Source organism: Raphanus sativus, chromosome 4 (assembly GCF_000801105.2).
Source record: "Raphanus sativus cultivar WK10039 chromosome 4, ASM80110v3, whole genome shotgun sequence".
Lineage (NCBI taxonomy): Eukaryota > Viridiplantae > Streptophyta > Magnoliopsida > Brassicales > Brassicaceae > Raphanus > Raphanus sativus.
Genome location: NC_079514.1, coordinates 33,862,605 through 33,882,488, shown reverse-complemented (window position 1 = coordinate 33,882,488; position 19,884 = coordinate 33,862,605). Strand labels below are relative to the sequence as shown.

Sequence of the window (19,884 nt, the reverse complement as noted above, 5' to 3'; positions counted from 1 at the left end):
CTTCTATACCAATGGATCCTAGCATCAAACTTTCTCTTGAAGATGGTGAGCTTCTCTCTGATGTGGAGTCTTATCGACGTCTTATTGGAAAACTCTTGTATCTCACTTTCACTCGACCCGACATCACGTTTGCGGTACACAAACTGTGTCAGTTCACCTCTGCTCCCCGCGTTCCTCATCAGCAAGCTGCATACAAAGTCCTTCGCTACTTAAAAGGCTCTATTGGTCAAGGCTTGTTCTACTCTGCACAGTCTGACTTAAAGCTCTCCGCTTTTGCTGATGCAGATTGGAGCACTTGTCCTGACACTCGCCGTAGCGTCTCAGGCTTTTGTATGTTCATTGGGACATCTTTGATATCTTGGAAGTCAAACAAACAAGATGTGGTGTCCAACTCTTCTGCTGAGTCCGAGTATCGCGCTATGTCTGATGCAGTACGAGAAATGCTATGGTTTCGCAATCTTCTTGAGGATCTTTGGATCGACATCTCCGAACCAGCTCCTCTCTACTGTGACAACACTGCAGCTCTCCACATAGCCAACAACTCTGTGTTCCATGAACGCACAAAGCATGTGGAAAGAGCTTGCCACATAGTTCGGGAACGAGTGAAGATGGGGCAGATCAAGACCCTGCATGTTCGGTCTGTGAATCAGCTTGCTGACTTGCTTACTAAACCTCTCTATCCTAATCCTTTCCGACATCTCTTAGGCAAGATGGGCATTATTAACATATATGCTCCATCTTGAGGGGGAATATTGATATGTAATAAATTGATTGTCGGTTCTGTAAATTCGGTTTAGTAATTGTACATTGATACCCGGTTTGTTCCGGTTAGGAAGTTACAACTGTATATAGTCATTTGACTACGTTCAATAAAATCAAACAGAAAGTATTCCTATTTTGTCTTTTCTCTCTCTCGTCTCTCTCGCCATTGTTACGCTCAGAGAGGTTTCTGTTCACCCCTTTGTTCACTAATAGTAATCGACGCGAAGAAGATGAAGTGAAGCTCCGAAAGGTATTTCGATTATCTAAACTCCTATAGCTTCATCCATTAATAGAGGAAGGAATCAGTTTCTCTCTTACCGTTACGGAGCTGAGAGCTTTTAGTAGCTCTTAGGGTTTTAGCTCGTCTTCATGTTTCGACACGTGTTTATTATATTTGCAGGAAAGGTTATCACCGTTAAGATGATAACGGCGTTAAATTTGATTTTAGCGGTGATCGTAATCGGAGTCTCCGTCTCTTCTTCTTCTCCGGAACGTTGTGACGGAGCATGCGGCGGATCGATCCTGCCATATCCTTTCGGATTCTCACACGGTTGTCCGATCCGATTCGACTGTTCCTCCGCGGCGGCGGGGAGGAAGCAAGCGAGGATCGGAGGTTTCTCCGTGCAGAACGTGACGGGAGACAGCGTGTTCGTCCGCGTCCCGCACGACTGTCACCGGAGCGTGGAAGACATGGGACCTCTCTTCGGCGAGCATTACGCGCCGACGACGTCGGACAACAGCTTCCTCATGGAGCGGTGCGCGAATGCGACGACCGATGGGTGCTCGATCAAGCAGAGGTTTCTCGAGACGCAGCTGAAGCTGCAGAGCTGCGAAGCTCAGGGAAACGTGAGCTGTTTCTCCTCCGCGGATACGAACAACTCGAGTTCGAGCAAGTTTTTCAGCATGAAGGATTTGAGGAAGAGCTCGTGCGAGCTGTTGTTCTCTTCGATTGCTTTTGAGTCTGTTGGTGCGAGTTTGGGGATAGCGCTTGAGTTTGAGAGGGTTAGGTTGGGTTGGTGGCTGAAGGGAGGATGTGGAGCTGGAAACTCAACTTGCTCGGCTGATGCTGATTGTGAGGAGGTTGATACTCCTGATGGGAGTGCAGGACACCGGTGCTCGTGTCCCGTTGGTTACCATGGGGATGGGTACATTGAATCTCCTTGCAAGAAAGGTTAGTCAACTTCAAGTCTTCTCTGTTGTGTTTAATAACAAGCTAAAGATGTCGTCTTTGAGTCAAGTATGATGTTAATATTATAGATTATTAGTTCTTGGAGTGATTTTCTTGCCTCCACTTAATGAAACTCGCTGGGAACAATCATATGAATTGAGGTGGGAACAATATGTGTATAATGAAGCTTGTTTAGTACTTTGGGACCAAAGTTGGGGTAGCTAGTTAAAGCTGTCGTTTTGAATCAAGTATGATGCTGATATATATAGATTATTAGTTCTTAGAATGATGTTCTTGCGTTCAGTTACCCATATTCTTAGAGATTTTTGTGCTAACTTGCTTCCACTTTACTCTTTGTAGCATTACCGAAGTGCCGTGGTTCGAGGCTTGTCTGGGGACACTGTAGATCTAATCTTGCTATTGTTGTAGGAGGTAACTGTCGCTTTAGTGTTCATTATAATGGTCATTAGTGAATCTTTGACTCTGTTAATTGATTTGGTACATAGGAACTGTCGGTGGGGCATTCTTGCTAGCTGGCTTGGCTCTTTTGTTCGTTTGTAAGCAGAAACGGTCTGCTTCTTTGAGAAGCCACTTAAGTGCAAAGCGGCGTCTTTTGTCTGAAGCTACAGGCAACTCGAATGTCGCTTTCTTCCCTTATAAGGAGGTGGAGAAAGCAACGAATGGTTTCTCTGAAAAGCAGAGGCTAGGAACAGGCGCATATGGTACTGTCTATAAAGGGAAGCTCCAAAACGATGAATGGGTTGCTATCAAAAGACTCAGACACAGAGATTCAGAGAGTGTTGACCAAGTCATGAATGAGATCAAGCTTCTTTCCTCCGTGAGTCACCCGAATCTTGTCCGGCTCTTAGGATGCTGTATTGACCAAGGCGACCCGGTTCTCGTTTATGAGTTCATGCCAAATGGAACTTTATCAGAACATCTTCAGAGAGAGATAGGGGACGGTCTTCCATGGACGGTGCGTCTCACTGTTGCCACTCAAACAGCTAAAGCAATCGCGTATCTCCACTCTGCAATGAACCCGCCAATCTATCACCGTGACATCAAGTCCACCAACATCCTTCTCGACTACGATTACAACTCCAAAGTTGCAGACTTCGGACTCTCTAGGCTTGGCATGACTGAAACTTCCCACATCTCAACGGCTCCTCAAGGGACCCCTGGTTATCTCGACCCGCAGTATCATCAATGCTTCCATCTCTCTGACAAGAGCGACGTCTACAGCTTCGGAGTCGTTCTTGCTGAGATCATAACAGGGTTGAAAGCTGTTGACTTCACTCGTCCGCATACCCAAATCAACTTAGCTGCTCTTGCTGTCGACAAAATCGGGTCAGGCTGTCTCGACGAGATCATAGACCCGATTCTCGACGTGAGTCTAGACGCGTGGACTCTCTCGTCAATACACACCGTGGCTGAGCTTGCTTTCCGGTGCTTAGCCTTCCACAGTGACATGAGACCGACGATGACTGAAGTAGCAGACGAGCTTGAACAGATACGCCTCAGTGGTTGGATTCCAAACATGGGTTTGGATTCGCCGAGTGGGAGCGAAAGATCAGCAACAGTTAAAAAGGCATCAGCAGGAAGCAGAAGACATGTTGTCCCTCCCAAGCAACCGGATATCCTCGCTTTTGTCGAAGAGAAGGACGATAGCTCACCAGTGTCGGTTCAAGATACTTGGTTAAGTGCACAGAGCTCACCTTCTACAAACACATTGCTTGGTAACATTCCCAGGTGATAATGAACTCAACGCACTTTTTACCACTTTATAAATGACCTTTGTGTAGCTTGTCACATCATTCAGTGTTCATAATGGTAAGTAAAAGAGGAGATTAACGGTGGATAATACAGTTTTATACATAAGTAAAAACGATCTTGAAACAGGATCTTTCAGTCAGTTCTTCATAAAGTCTCGTAAGAATGTTATAGTCTGAGATTCTAAAGTGCTAAAGAAAATAGAATGAGAGGATTAAGTGACAAATCGCCAAGAAGAACTAGAACCCGTTCATTTGTCGGATTATCAACAGAGAGGTTCATCATATTTGCTTCCTAAGGTTTTTTCACTCGAGTACCATGCGTTGATGATCACATAATCTTTGATTGGAGAATGAATCTGTTAACTTATATTCGTCAGCTGAGGGTTGCCGGAGATTCAAAATCCGACGGCGTCGTGAGTGATAACATACCCGAGTGCCGAACCCGAAGATAATGCTTCTCTGACTTTGTTATTCAGTTGACATAATGGCTTATGACAATTAATTTATGTTTACTGACTTGAACTAATACTTACCCAAAGAACAAAGAACAAGTAAACTGTTACGTCTTGAACTCTGGATAATCTTGATTGGAGAATGAATCTGTTAACTTTATTTCTTATTTTTTTCAGTAAATAAGTAAACTGCAGTTTAAATTAACTAAATTTCGATGTTAATAAAATGGTAGAACAAGAAACTGACGGTGGATAAGAAGAGACTGATGAGTAAGTTCCTGTTACCATTTGTTTCATAAGAAAAACATGACGTGCAGATACCGCCACTTTCTTCCATACGAAGAAGAGGAAGAAGAACCAAAGAGCAAGGCTTTACAGTTCAGATCTTTGGGTATTACCTTGGTTTTTCAAACTATCTTTTCGTATACACTTCATTTTAGTTGTTATCAAATTAAGATTATATCTATGTGTATCTATATATATATTTTTTTTTGTCAACATGTGTATCTATATATATAAACTTATATTTTTCAGTGTGTGATTTTTTTCTCTGATTCCTCGCAAAAGAATAACAAAAAACTAATAAGAATAAATATAAAATATCATTTCACAAAAACATTATGGTCAGATAATTTGTGCTTCTTTAGCTACTTTATTATTTATTGGTTTTATAGCATTGTTTCAATTAAAAGTAATATATATTCAAGTTTTGGTGTTATCATGAAATTCGTTTAGTCAAACAAAAAACTTTACTAGTACAAAGAGGTTGCTAATTTCAGTACGCAGAGAGTTCGGATACCTGTTCTGATTTGAGTCAGGTATTTTGGATTTTTAAATATTTCAGTATAGAAGTCTAAAACCCATTTGGGTATCTTTTATATATTGGATTGAATTTTGGTATTTTTACTTTAGATACAGTTATTTCGTGTTGGATTCGAATATTTTAGATTTGAAAAATAAAAATTTCCATTACTCAAGTTTATTATACTTAAAATTTTACAATAAACTTAACTAATTTTAAAAAAATTTAACATGTTAAACAATTAAATATGTTTTGAAACAAAATGTTGAAAATAGGAAAAAATGATTTAGTTTGTTTTAGAGAATTTGAATGAGAGTTTTGTTAGTGCACGAAACAAAAAACTTGACATATATTTTAAGTGAATAATGAATCGTTTTGTTCATAGCTATAGCCTATATGTATATTTGATTTCGAACCATGTACAACATCAATAAAAATACAGTAGAAATTCTATACACTAGTATTCGATAAATTAATAAACAACATAAATTAATAAATTATTTTGGTTTTAAATTGGATCGGTTCAAAATTTGACATTAATAGATAACTATATGTATATAAATTTTATATAAATATAAACCAATCATTAAATTGTTAGTTTTATATTCACAATAGAATTATCTTTATATTTTTCTTAACATTTAATATATTTTAATGAGATTTAGTAAAATTATACCTAAAAACTCATGTAAATTCTGTGAAACATATTTTATGTTCCCAAAATAATATAATAAAACTAATAAAAACGTATATTTTCAAATGTTAATTAATGTATATACACCAAAATCAAATATTTTCCTTAATTTATAAAATATATCTTAAAATAGAAAAAAATCTAAAAAGGAAGCTTGATAACTTGATAAATTAATAAAATATCAAAGTTCCAACATTATTAATTTATAGAGTTTTATTTTATTTTGAATAAAATAAGAGAAATAAAGTAGAAATATAAGGTTAAATATACATATATTCGGTTATTTTTGGATATATATTTGGATTTAGATATTATCCATTCGAGTTCATATATCCAATAGAATTCAGATTCATATTCGGCTATCGGGTGAAATGCACATCACTATAAGTACGACACATTTATTGGAACCTTACTTTTAACCAACTTGACAAATATTGTTCAAACTTCAAACTAGTGTAGGTGGTTTTACTTCATCTTATTTATAATTATTCTCTATATATAATGTAAAACCACCTACACTTTTTGTTTGATCAAAAAAAAGTGTAGGTGGTTTTACATTATATATAGAGAATAATTATGATGACAAAAAAAATAGAGAATAATTATAAATTTCACTTCATCTTAAAATATTTCTGATTTTTTTTAAAATTTACATGATTAGACAAAATAAAATTTAAACAATAAAATTAATCAATTGTAACTTGATTTACTGTTCATAACAATTTTTTATTTTATTATATTTAGATTTAATTAATTTTATACTAATATAAAGATATTGTTATATCAAATTCATTTTAGTTAAAAGATATATATATATATATATATATATATATATTTATGTTTATAAATATTTTTTGAAAATCTAGTAAATTTTGTGTATTTATTTTTTTTAGTTAAACTATATAATAATCAAATAGGTTTGATTTAATAAAACAAACCGACTGTTAGTCCTTAAACCAGTATACTAAATCACACTTAAATCCAAATAAATTCAAAAATTTACAAATTCTAGTAGTCATCTTACATAAACTAATCCATTTACGTACAATTGCAAACATTAAAACAAAGGGAACTTTCATTATTGTATAACACACATATACAATTTAGAATATAACCATGCATATAAAGACATAGCAAAAATATGATATATATTTTATGTAATATTACAATATCTGTCTATAATTAATCACAATTTTGATTTATTCTTTTTTTCAAAATGTTTATTTCTTAATTTTCTTCTTTCTCTATCGCTTCATTTGATCTATATTTTTTTACCAATATAATAATCAAAATCCTTATGTAGTCTACACATTTTACATTTTTTGACAAAAAAAGAAAATATATTTTTCTTTCTTTCAAACAACTAAAAGAAACAATTTTATGACAATTTTTTTTACTTTTAAGTTTAGAATTTTTTTTCATGTTAAATTTTTTGTAATATTTGGTTCTGAATTTTATTCGTGTAGGTATACATTTTTTCATAAATCATACTAGATTTGTTTTAATATCTAAGATTTAAACTAGAAATGAAGCAATCATGTATTAGGAAATTTATTTGAGTTTATTATTTTCATAACTTTTTTAATTTTCGGATATTAAATTTTTAAACATAGTTGGTAAAAAATTCGTTAACATAAATTAAAAATTTAATGTAGATTTTTGAATATACTTAGAGTTTGGCCTTTTAGGCATGTAAACCATTAATATTTTATTTTATAATTAGATTTATAATTTCATATAAATAGAGATATGTAGGAATCAAAATAGAATAATCCATTTATTTAATTTAATCTGTCTCAAATTATTTAACATAATTTTAATATTTTATAACTGAAATGATGGACTATAATCTGTATTTTAGGTAGTTTACTAGATTTTTACTTTTGATAGGTCAAAAATAAATGATGACAAAAAGTCAAAGTAAATATTTGAACGTTGATTACTTGAAACAAAAGAAGTTCCATCAAGAACATCTCCAAAAGACATGGTATAACTTTAAATATGAAATTTTGCTCTTTACTTCAAAACTTTAAATTTTTGTTTTCATTTTGGTCTCTAAAATTACAGATCACATTTATAATTCTTAAATAATTTTTTGTTTCTTTTTTAATCCTTGAATTTTTTATATTTCATAAAAAAATCATTTTGTATAAATTTAAATTTTACAAATAAAATTGAATAAAACTTTAAAATAAGGATTGAAATATTTTAAAACTAGATCTAGACAACACTACAAAAGAAACTAAACGAAAAAAATATTTTTGAAAAAAATACATGAAGAAATAACTATTACACAAATCTAAATATTACTACAACAAAAATAATCACGTAAGTTTGATCCAAACCTCAAAAATCTACAAAATATTTTCCAAACAAATTTTATGTAACCGAAGTGGTTGTTGTTGTTGTTTTTGATATTTTTGTACTATTATTTCTTGTTCGATGGAATATATTCACGAGTATTAATATCATCAATAGAAATTAATTCTTTTATGAATATTTTGTTTTCCTCTTTTACTTTCTTGTTCAGATCTAATGCGTTTACAAGCTCATCCGATTGTTGAAATAGGATGATTTTAATACTTATTAAAATCATCCGATTTCAACAACTTTTAGTTTGTAAGCTACAAATTTAAAATAAAGAGAGTTATTTTTTTTTTGCTTTGAAATACACTACTTGATCATATATGCATTATGGAAATATTTTATGGAATAATATAGTATTTTGTTTGAAGTTTAATATGAATTATGTTATTTTTATTTAAAATTTTATATTTTAATATAACATTTATTAATTAATATGTTGTAATATTTTTTATATGTTTTAGTTATATTTACAAAAGTTATGAATTTAAATTAATTATGACAAATATAAGGACTATAATATAAAATATAAATAATTTTGAAATTAAGTTTGAAGTCTTGTTTTTAAATAACATGACCTTTAAACTTTATATATAGAGTTTTGGAAACTTTATAATATAGTGTATTTTGGAGATTGCTCTAAACCTTATAATCTAACTGAAAACTTGACATTGATAGTTGTATTTTTGTATCATTTGTTTATATATCTTAGATAAAATCTTAGAGAAAAAAAGAAAAGTTGGTAATTTACTTTTTAAAAATTAGAAAAAAATAAGTTGGTATCATTCATCAGTCATCACTACACCAGATTGGGATATTAGGTACGATTTCTGGATATTGGTAAAATATAAGTTGGTATCGTCACCGGTCATTTTTTGATAAAGTGTATATGCCACTATCATTAGGCTGAGGTAACATTTTCTGCTGATACTTATCGTAATCTTTTTGAAACACTGATAATCAATCAGAGCGTAGCCCCAAAAATAAACAATAAACATTACCTGTTTACATATATATAGTTTTTTAGTTTACAAAAAAAATATATATATATATATAGTTTTTTAATTATATATATAGTTGCATTGCATGCTACTAGTTAAATACTTAATAGTTATATAAAGTTCAAAAAACTCAATAGTTGTAAACTAATATAAGCCAACTATTCTATGTACAATCTAAAATATAGTCCATTTACCTTGCAATTCCTTCATCCCTTTTGTCAAAAAAAAAATTCCTTCATCCTTGGATACGAACCTCTCGCGTCACCTCATAAGATAATTAAAAGATATAATTTTTTGTAACCACGTTTTGCATTATACATATTTATGTGGGGAGTTGATAATTCCTTTAGCACTAGTCGCAATTGTTCTCAGTATCTACGAAAGGGAAGAGTTTTTTTTTTTCAGCACTAGCCGCAATTGTTCGAAAATCATGAGATATTAACATAGATAAGACATTGTGTGAATGTTTTTATTTAATTTAAATTTTAGTCACATAACAGAATTATATCAACTAAAAGGTGAGATACTCCTTTAAAAAAAATATGCCAATAATGAAAGAAATGAGTTTTCCTAGATCCTTTTAAAACTTGGTTTTCTTTTTCTAAAATAGAACCTCGTGTAACGTTTTACAACAATCTGGCTAAAAGAATAGGGAGCAATAAATCATAAACTACTACACAATTGGTGTATCCACTTGGACCGGTCGTGAACGGTAGCAACCTAACCTGTGCACTTCTAAGATTCTCTATGTTTTGTGTATAACTTTCTCGGAAACTTTAAGAATATATGAGATGTATCTATGTATAATTTCTTTAACCTCGAGTTAGATATTTATATGCTTTTGATATACGCCCTTCTTTTTGTGGATCCTATCAAAGATAACATTTGCAGACAATCAATCATTTTGAGTTGTGTTATTTCAGGTTTGTAAAGCTTTTTTCTTCTTTTTATTGATATTGATTCCTCACTGTTTGTACATATCTTACTAAAAGAAATTGAAATATACCTAATCGTTACCCTTATTCATAATCCAAGGGATTGATGTATGGCTAATGGAAGATATTTTCTTACTAAATAATGAATAAACGATCTGACATATATGAAAATATCTAAGATTAAGTCATCTTAAAGTTGTAACACAGCTAAATGAAATTGACGTCTGTACTAACCTTTAGTTAAGTTCCTAACTCCAATACTATCTATATACGTCAGATAACATCTTGTAGCTACACGAAACTTACAACTCAATTATTAAATTTTTGTAGATTGCATTTCAAAATTTTTATTATGTGTAGAAGTATCGGATAGACATAAGGTTAAACGTAGCTGTGAATCCTCGTTACATATACCCTTTTTTTATTGGTCTTTAACCATTCGATGATTGTAAGAAATTAAATATATCTATACATAAAATATATATATATATATATATATATATATATCTATACATAAGCCCGAGAGAGTATATAGTGATTGAGTTTTTTTTTGTAATTATGTTTTGGCTAATATGAAATAACCCTTGTAACTAATAGAACAATACGCTTTCTCAAAAAAAAAAAAAAATAGAACAATACGCGAGATATATACAATACTGATCGAAAATATAAAATTTAGAAATGGCAGAGAATTGAGACTAAATGCCACAATCTATTTATTTACAAAATGACAAAGAGCAGGAGATATATAGATTACAATAAATCTAGATTAAAGTTCAACAAAAAATCTATATTAAAAGCTTCAAACTTCTCAAGTCTTGATCGAGTGGCCAACACCGGGACTGTTCCCTGGCGCGGTGGGCCGGAAAGCATCAACGCCGTATAGATCATTCCTCTTCCTCGTCTTGATGGTTCGTGGTAGACCCTCTGATTCATTCGAGTTATCATTGTGATAATGATGATGATTATGATGATTATGATGATGGTGGGGATGATGATGGCTATAACGTTTCTTGCATGAATAATCTGGTGGATGATGACACCTCAAACGACTTCCCTGCGCCTCGTCGATGAATTCGCAGAAAAGGAGAATACAAAGGAAAAAGTAAATCAAACGAAGGGTCTTTGCCATATCCAAAATAAATAAAAATATATACTATGGTTACTTAGGTTTAAAAGTGTTTGAACGCAAGAAGTATATGAAAATAATAATGATTATAGTTTTGAGGTTGAAAATGTGGCTATTTAAAGACAAATTAGACTTAGGCGGTTGATTCCGATGTTTCTAAGTTATTGATGGAAAACGACCGTAACTTTACTGTTCTTGGAGCATGCAAGACCCCATGATTGTAACTTTGTAATCGACGACCTATATTATATATATATATACCACCGAAATATTTTATTCTCGCGCGTACTATTACTATCTAATGTCTGATTCATTGGAAACAATAACTAGTGTTTGATTTAATTTGAATGACATATTGTGCTTAGTTATTCGATGTATGAATCTAGATGTTGGTTTACGCATAGTATTTGATGCTATATATATATATATATATATATATTGAATTATACAAACTATTGGATTAGCGTTCCAAAACAAAACTATGGGATTTATGATATCTGATTAAGTAATATTTAAGGACAGAGTGTACTTCAATGTTTTTAACAAACTACTAGACTATAGCCCTTGATTAATGATTGTAATCCAAGAGTTATTTATATACATAGATATTTTATTCTAGTACAATTAGGACAGTATATAAACTACAATATTAATATTTAATTTTATTTAACTTTTAGTAGTATATGATTAATATATGGCATATTGTTCTTAATCTCCTTTGCGATGTTGAAAAATGAAACTGATAAGTTGAGTTTATAATTGTAGGGTTGACGTATTGTAATTCAAAGTTTATGAGTATTGAAGCAGTTTAAACTAGCTAGTCACCAAATGACCTTTGAAAATAGTAAATAATGTTACCTACACGAACAATATACTACACCACACATAATCATATATATACACTAAAATAATATATTGGAAATCATACGGACTATATGAATCACATGATAACATCCGTTTCTTATATGTTCTATCTTTTTAATACCATAATATAGTTTTGATACTATAAAAATGTGTCTGATTTGGAATTTGACATTATCCAACAAAATTTCACTGAGAAACAGACATAAAACATATCTAAATGATCAAAAAACAAAATTAACACATATAGATCAACTATGAAGAAAATGCAATTTTATACATCATAGAACATGGGATAACATGTTAAAGTATATTGAGCATCATGGAAAATTAGCGAGTTACAAATACATTATACTTTTATGATTATCGAAGTTATATGTTGTTACAGTTAGTAAGATAACACATAGTAGTTTACAGATGTTGTTATGTAATTCAGATAATTAGTGTAGTTTTTAATACATTGTTATTTTTAGATGTGTAGTTATGTGATGGCATATTGTTAGTGTAGCTAGTAATTATTTTCTAAGAGAAAAATAAGTTTCAAAATGATCTAGATACATAAGCCCTGAAAAGAAACTATCTCTTCATTTTTTGTAGTAATTCATATACTTTTTCCAAGAAGTTTTAGACCAGAACAGGTTAAGTTAGTTACGTTATCTTACTGTTACATGAGCTCATACCCTTGTTTTTGGACTTTATTTTTAAATGGTCAGTTGCATATGTGAAAAGTGGAATCGAAACTATATGCAAGAATCAAGGCTTAAGCAGAAAGAAAAAAAAAACTATATGTAAGAATATCGTACTGAATGAAATCTAGTGTTCTAAGAAAAGAAGAGACATAAACATGTGAAAACGGAAAATGAATGGTAGTTTTGCAAGTGATGGTTTGAGATGCACACTCTATATATATTTGTTATTTTTATTATATGATTTATGATATTAATTGATGGTTAATATGAATGTTCGCAAGCCCCTCCGCGATAAAGTGTTCGATATTCATGGAAAGTTGTAAGCATTTGCATGTTAGGTTTGCCTCCCTGTAATATTCTCTTTTCCCTTCTTTGCTAAACTAGACTCCCATTAATTTGATTTTGAGGGTTAGTACGTATGTGCTATTATTATTATAATTTTTGCCATCTATTATTTTATTAACGATATTTGGCCCAATTGAACCAAATTCAAACGATACTACAACACATGCCAAAGTAAAAGACCCAAACGACTAAACACCAAACCTGAAAAAGAAACCTAAGAGAAACCCATTACATTAAGAAGTCGACACACCCTCCACGTGTTCGACATCACCGCAATCCAAGAACACACGTCTTTCCGAAAACCCCTTCTTCTTCCTCCAGAACCAGCACATCAACACGACGACACACCATCGACAGCGGAGTCGGATCCGGGACGAGACCATTCAACCCAAACAACCAAACTAAAGCTCGTATACAACAACGTATACGAGATTCATAACCTTGTTGAATCTACGAATTCATCAAAATGATTAAAACGCTTTCAATCGATTCTCCAACTCCACATACTTGCATGCGGTTAGAAATATCAGAACGAGAGGCAGAGTAGCATATGTGTTTTTGATTCGTAGATCAAAGAGTGAGATAACCCGAGAGACAAGCCGGCAATAAGCGGTACTGAGAAAACCACCTCCTTCCGGAAACAAAAGTGGGCGAAGCGCAGACACTGTCGGAGATGCTGTTTCCCGAAGAAAAAATTGGACGACCACTGTATATTAGGTGCGACGCCGAGACCAAACATTTATCTAAAACCAAGACAAAACAAGTAAATAAAACTATAAATAAAAACCGGACCGACGGTGGGTAGGGTAGCTGAAATCGCCAGCCGAAATACACAAATCACGTTGGTAGAAATTTTAGAGAGAAGACGGAGGAAATAAGGAGAGAGGTTTGTTGCCTTTTTTCAAGTACGTATGTGTTATATATTCTTTAGTTTTTAAATTCAAATTTTAAATATTTCCTGAGAGTTTCTCTAGTATTATTAAGAGGTCAAGGTACAAAAGGTATTTTTAAATACAAACGATAGTGCTAGGCTGCTAGCTCAACAGGGAAACAATGCTTCTAGTCTTTGTATATACACATATATACTGTATCAAATGTTTATAATCTTTATATATTCGGATAAATGTGATTCTAAGAAAATGTATAATGGTAAATTCTCACAAGAAATACTCTAAAGATATCCAAGTAATATTTGTCACAAAGCTACTAATTAAAAATAACTAAAATATTAATATTTTTATGTTTTCAAGAGAATGATGCTTCGGTGTTTGTGATCGAATGGTGATTAATTTGATGGTAAAATTTAATATGGTAAAACCACTTGGGTTTAAGTTTTAGTCACTGGAGAACTAAAATTTCAGCATTAACATGGATAGGAGATCGATACATGGACCGAAAACGTAGGTTATTAATAGTACGATGGCCAACATAACAATCAATTTTAATATGTTTTGTTCATTTGTATAAAGCAAGACTAACAACCATGTCAATGACGGCTTTAACTGTCAGTCTGTCACAAACATGTAAATGTTTGCTTGGAGGAACTCAAAGATCCCAAATTAGCTATTTCATCCATTCACATAGGCACGGCCATTGTTGCGTGCAAAGCCGGTCCTAGGAAAACCAGGACTAGAAGCAAAGTAAAAAAATGGCTGCTTTAAGGGAGATACGATCCTGGATTTAGCTAGGAGAGTCTAGAGTTTTTAGATTTTACCACCAGACTGAGAGAAAATTTTTAGAAAAATGTGACCAAAATTGTTTTTATGATAAATGTCAGAAGCAACTGATAGCTTGGCTTGGTCCAAGGACCGGTTCTGGTTGCGTGATACAGACCTCAGTGGAAGAATGTGACATATCGTTTGTTTCTTTGTATTATGTGATCTAGTCTTAAAAAGTTACAAAATGGACAGTAATTTAACCCCCAACGTCTAAAACGTTATATCACAGATTCGGATTCTTATTTAAGCAGTTATGTTACAAATTATAACAATATATTGTAATCTAATAACTAGTATGATTTACAAATAATAAAATTCACATTATTTAATTTCTATGATATATTTAACTAATAATATATTTAATATTTAAAATAATAAATTAATGCTTACTTTATTTGATAAATAATAATGTAACTTTTATAAACAATAAATAATTATTATTTTAATATTTTAATATTTTAAACGGTTTACAAGTAATTATTATGGTTTTGGAAGGTTGAGCACCACCTAATCAACTAGCTCAGACGATTTTATGAAACAGTGAATATAGGAAAGCAGTTGAGGGAATTGTCGTGTTAAATAGACATATATCAACAATCAGATTGTAATAGGAACATCTGACCTTGACACCCTTTTAAATCATTCCACACTCGTAACGCGGGAGTGATTACATTCACATAGCTGAGATAATCCACACAGTAATGAAGCAAGTTTCTCTCCTGGTATTGACACATCAGATTTTTAGAGACATGTGAGAGAGACATGTCAATAACTGAAAAAACTTGAGTATCCAATCAAATTATTTTATTAATACATGTAGATTTTGTTATCGACACATAAGAGATCAAAGAGAACCAATTCATTAAACAATAACTTTCTGGGTATATACTTCTATCGACTTATATAGTTTTCTTATATTTTACAACAGGCTGAGATTTGTCTTCTGCTTTACTTTTTTTTTGATATTGAGAGAGAGATCAGTTTGTCAATGAGGAACGATGCCAAAGATGAAGCATCTTCTTCTGAGGAGGTAGTCGTGTCAGCGGCGGATCCGGAGAGCATCAAAGGTTAGACAAATCGACTACTCACCCACTCCTATTCGTAGCTCATTAGAGACCAAGCCAAGCTTACGAACTTATCTCTTTCAATTGTAGTTTGCAGAGAGACTACCTACCATCTCCGGCGAATCGGGGAAGATAATGGCAGATATAGTGTTCGAGTAGTGGGTGCTGGTCAGATGGGTTCAGGAATCGCACAACTCGCCACTAACGGCCTTGATGTTTGGCTTATGGACGCTCTCGAGTCACCGCAACTATCTCCTCTGTCAATCGTTTCATCTCCAAAGGCCTAATCACCAAGTTAAAGATTCAATCAATAATCTTTAAACAATATACTTTCCTCCTGAGAATCTAGATATACAGTTAGACATGATGCTTTGTTCTGCATCTAAATAGTCTGAGCCAAAGATAGATTAGTTTATACTGTGTTCTCTTTATTTTCCATAAAGTTAGTTTTCTTTATTGATTTAGATCACTTCAGGATCTTGTGGAGACTCTGCAGTTGTTCTTATGATAGTGTTAAGTGTATTTCAGGATTAAGTACAGTGAAAATGGTCAGAGTTTGTGCAATCCATTAACACCAGAGTGATTTGTACATTGCAGGAAGTAGGTGAAGATGCTATGCGTCGTCTACGTTTAACATCCAACCTCATATTTTCATGGATGTTCACCAGATTAAGAAATTCTGTTAAGTTGATCAATGTAAGTGGTATATGTGCTTGATCGCCTACCTCTAGCTAAAGTTTCACTGTCCTTTTGAAAAAGATAGATATCTGCTGCTATGAATTGGTGTTTAACACTGATAGGGTTGATAAATTATACTAAGATATAATACATATAATTTTGCCCAGAAACATTTGGTAATGGAATATATAGTAACTTTTGGGTAACTTTGGTTGTGGATAGGTAATTTGTTCTCGGCATATCGTATACTTGTACTAAAACTATGAGCTCTTATTTATCTCACTAGAATAACATAATTTCTCGATTGTCAAACTGGTCATTTATTATTTTCATTTTTACTACTATTATCATGGTTTAGAGAGTTTTCCCTATGGTTCACAAGAATAGTTTCTGGAACCAACACATCTTTAGAGTAATATGAAATAGAGCTTACAATCGCTTTGTTAATATAACTTCTACCAAATGTTTTTAGAACTTCAAGAATGCATTTTAACTTAATGGATATAGGTGAAAGATTTATGTAGTACATCAAGTCAGTTGAACACGAACCAGGTCTACTACCAATCAACTAAGAAATGCAGATAAAGATTGTTCGTAAGCACGGCGTCCAAAAATGTTTTTTTTTGTTTTTTAGCAATTATTACGACTGGTGAGATATCAATGTAAATGATTTCTGAAATGTGTTTAACAAAGTCAAAAGAAAGAGAGTCCGGTTTAGAGAGCACTAGAGAATACTAATGATAGCGTTACTAGGGCTGGGCGTTCGGGTACCCATTCGGGTTTCGGTTCAGTCCATTCGGGTTTCGGGTTTTCGGGGTTAAATATTTCAGTCCCATTCGGATATTTCTAAATTTTGGTTCGGGTTCGGTTCGGATCTTTGCGGGTTCGGTTCGGGTTCGGATAACCCATTTAAAATGTTTTTAAATTTTCAAAATCCATTATATACTTAAAATTTTCAAAATCTATAAGAGAGATAATATATTACATATAAATTTTCATAACATATATGTCAAAATATCTTAATTTAACATATAAATTGGTTTTCTTTGAATATTTGGATAAAAAATCAATAGATATTTAACTATTTTTGGTGTTTTCAGTATACTTTAGCTATTTAAACAGTTACTTTTGACTATTTGCATATATTTTTCGAGTATCTTGGAAAACTTAAAGGTATCTTATATATTTTTAATATTTTTAATATACATTATATATAAAATAATGTATATATTTAAGTATATAAATTTATTTCGGATACATTCGGGTATCCACAATACTTAGGTTCGGATCGGGTTCGGTTTCGGTTCTTTAAATACCAAAATTTTGAACCCGTTCGGATATTTAATCAATTTCGGTTCGGATTCGGTGCTACTTTTTTGGATCGGGTTTGGTTCGGTTTTTCGGGTTCGGATTTTTTGCCCAGCCCTAAGCGTTACTATCATAAAAACAATGTATGTATAAGTAGGCATAGCCATATTTCCCGGACCCAAAGTTTCGAACAGCTACCGATCCAAAACAGCTACCGATCCAAAAAATCGAGTTTTAGATCAGATCCGAATATTATGAAATACTTGATTGAATATGCTTTCATTTATGTTTCGGATATCAAGTCGGATCGGGTATCACCCGAGATCCGAACGACTACACGAACTTTAGTTCGTAGACTCATTAAATAAAAGGAGATTTTAGTTTGTTCAAGACTGGTTTTATTTTCTTGTGAATTTATTCAAGTCTGCTTTTATTTAATTCTAGAGTTTTGATATTTATAAGTTTTATTTTCTTATAATTGATTCGAGTATTCAAATAAGTCTGGTAAAAACACTCATTTTAGATCTATTCAGATAAAAATAGCTAAAACCAAACTGGAATCGATTTTTCTACGGTTATTTTGGATATATCTGAAATTATTCAGATCCGACAAGTACCGAACCGAAACCGCGCACCCGGGCGGGTTTTGTTTTTACTTTTTTATAAATAAATAATCATTTGTATTAAAGATAATATATATTTTAAAATTTATCCATTTAAGTAATTATTTAATATGATACTTCTAAATACAATAATTTTATAGTTTGCATTGTGATGTCATCCATATTTTTAGAATGTAACATGTATATCCGCACAAATATATTTTTTTGGAACCGTGTAACCGTACAGATGTTTATTTTCATTTTTTACGACTAAGTTATTTTTTATAATTTATTAAAATATATTTATAATTTATATGTATTATATAATTGTTTTATTTTTTAAAACATAAATTTTTATTTGTTACATAAAAAATTATATTTTGTTTTTATACCATCAATTATATCATCTATATTTCTTATCATATTTATTTTATCATATTTATAAATAATTATATTTTATTTATATTAAAATAGACTACCAATAATATATTAACAGATTAATTTGTATTTTATTTATATGTTATAAAATTGATTATTTTAGTTTTTATTTTTATTCATTAAATAATGGGAAATTTAACTACAGATGGTTAAAAAATATTATGCTAAAATTTTAAATGAATAAACTAATTACCAATATATATTATTAAAATTATGAAAATAGATATTACAGAAATCATGGGTACTCTCTGATTTTAATCACATATTTCGTATCTATTTATTATATTAGTTATAAAAAGTTTATAATCAGTCTGAAATTGAAAATATATATTTATATTTCCGTTTATAAAGGAATGTAAAAAAGGAAGATACTAAGGTGTAAACTTAATTAAATTTTATAGTATCATTTATTGGTAAGCTAGATTATAGGAAGTAGTTTGGATTAAAAGAAGAATGAATTCGATTTTTAAATAATTAGTCATTTTTCATAATCAAAGATAATTTATTTAATTTTTTTTGGTATTGAATTGTAAATATTGTGTAAGTTTAAGAGTTAACCTAAACTTAGATAAAATAAACATAGCTACTAAAGAAACACACTCAAAATAGTTTTGGATTTATAGTTCAAGCCTTTTGGTTAATTCAAATTTTCAAAAATCAAAACAGTGCAATTTAGTTAATTCTAACCACAATAGTTATGATGTGAATTCTAGGTTGCATGGAATCGGAAATGAATACGCAGAAACGAGACGTTTTGAAACACGGAAACATGATTTATTTTTTTAAGAATGATAATGTTAATAATTAATATGTATATACATATATAATTAACTGATATATGAGTACAATTATTTTTCTGTTTAGTATATCAAAGAATAAAAATTGACAAATAACAATTTTATGTTAAGTATATAAAAATGAAAAAAATATAATAGTTAAACATCAAAATCATATCAAAATTTTAAAATAGCAGATATCCAATACTTAAATATTGAGTAGCTTAACTCAAAATAAAGATACAAGTTACAAAATTTGTTTTAAAAAGCATTTTTCACATTTCCAAAACAAAATTACAAGCTTCTAAAGTGGAAACGCAAGTCTC

At 31.5% G+C, this 19,884-nt stretch overlaps 2 protein-coding genes across 2 annotated transcripts; one reads left to right on the top strand and one right to left on the bottom strand.

The window, feature by feature from the left end:
- The first annotated feature begins 888 nt into the window (after positions 1–888).
- LOC108851373 (wall-associated receptor kinase-like 14) lies at positions 889–3,842 on the top strand. Its single transcript, XM_018624794.2, has 4 exons — positions 889–1,012; positions 1,163–1,933; positions 2,291–2,362; positions 2,437–3,842. The coding sequence occupies exons 2-4, from the start codon at positions 1,183–1,185 to the stop codon at positions 3,681–3,683; spliced, it is 2,070 nt and encodes a 689-aa protein (XP_018480296.2). The 5' UTR covers positions 889–1,012; positions 1,163–1,182; the 3' UTR covers positions 3,684–3,842.
- A 6,679-nt stretch (positions 3,843–10,521) lies between these two features.
- LOC108839215 (precursor of CEP11) lies at positions 10,522–11,150 on the bottom strand. Its single transcript, XM_018612026.2, has one exon. The coding sequence runs from the start codon at positions 11,080–11,082 to the stop codon at positions 10,762–10,764; it is 321 nt and encodes a 106-aa protein (XP_018467528.2). The 5' UTR covers positions 11,083–11,150; the 3' UTR covers positions 10,522–10,761.
- Between the last annotated feature and the right edge of the window lie 8,734 nt (positions 11,151–19,884).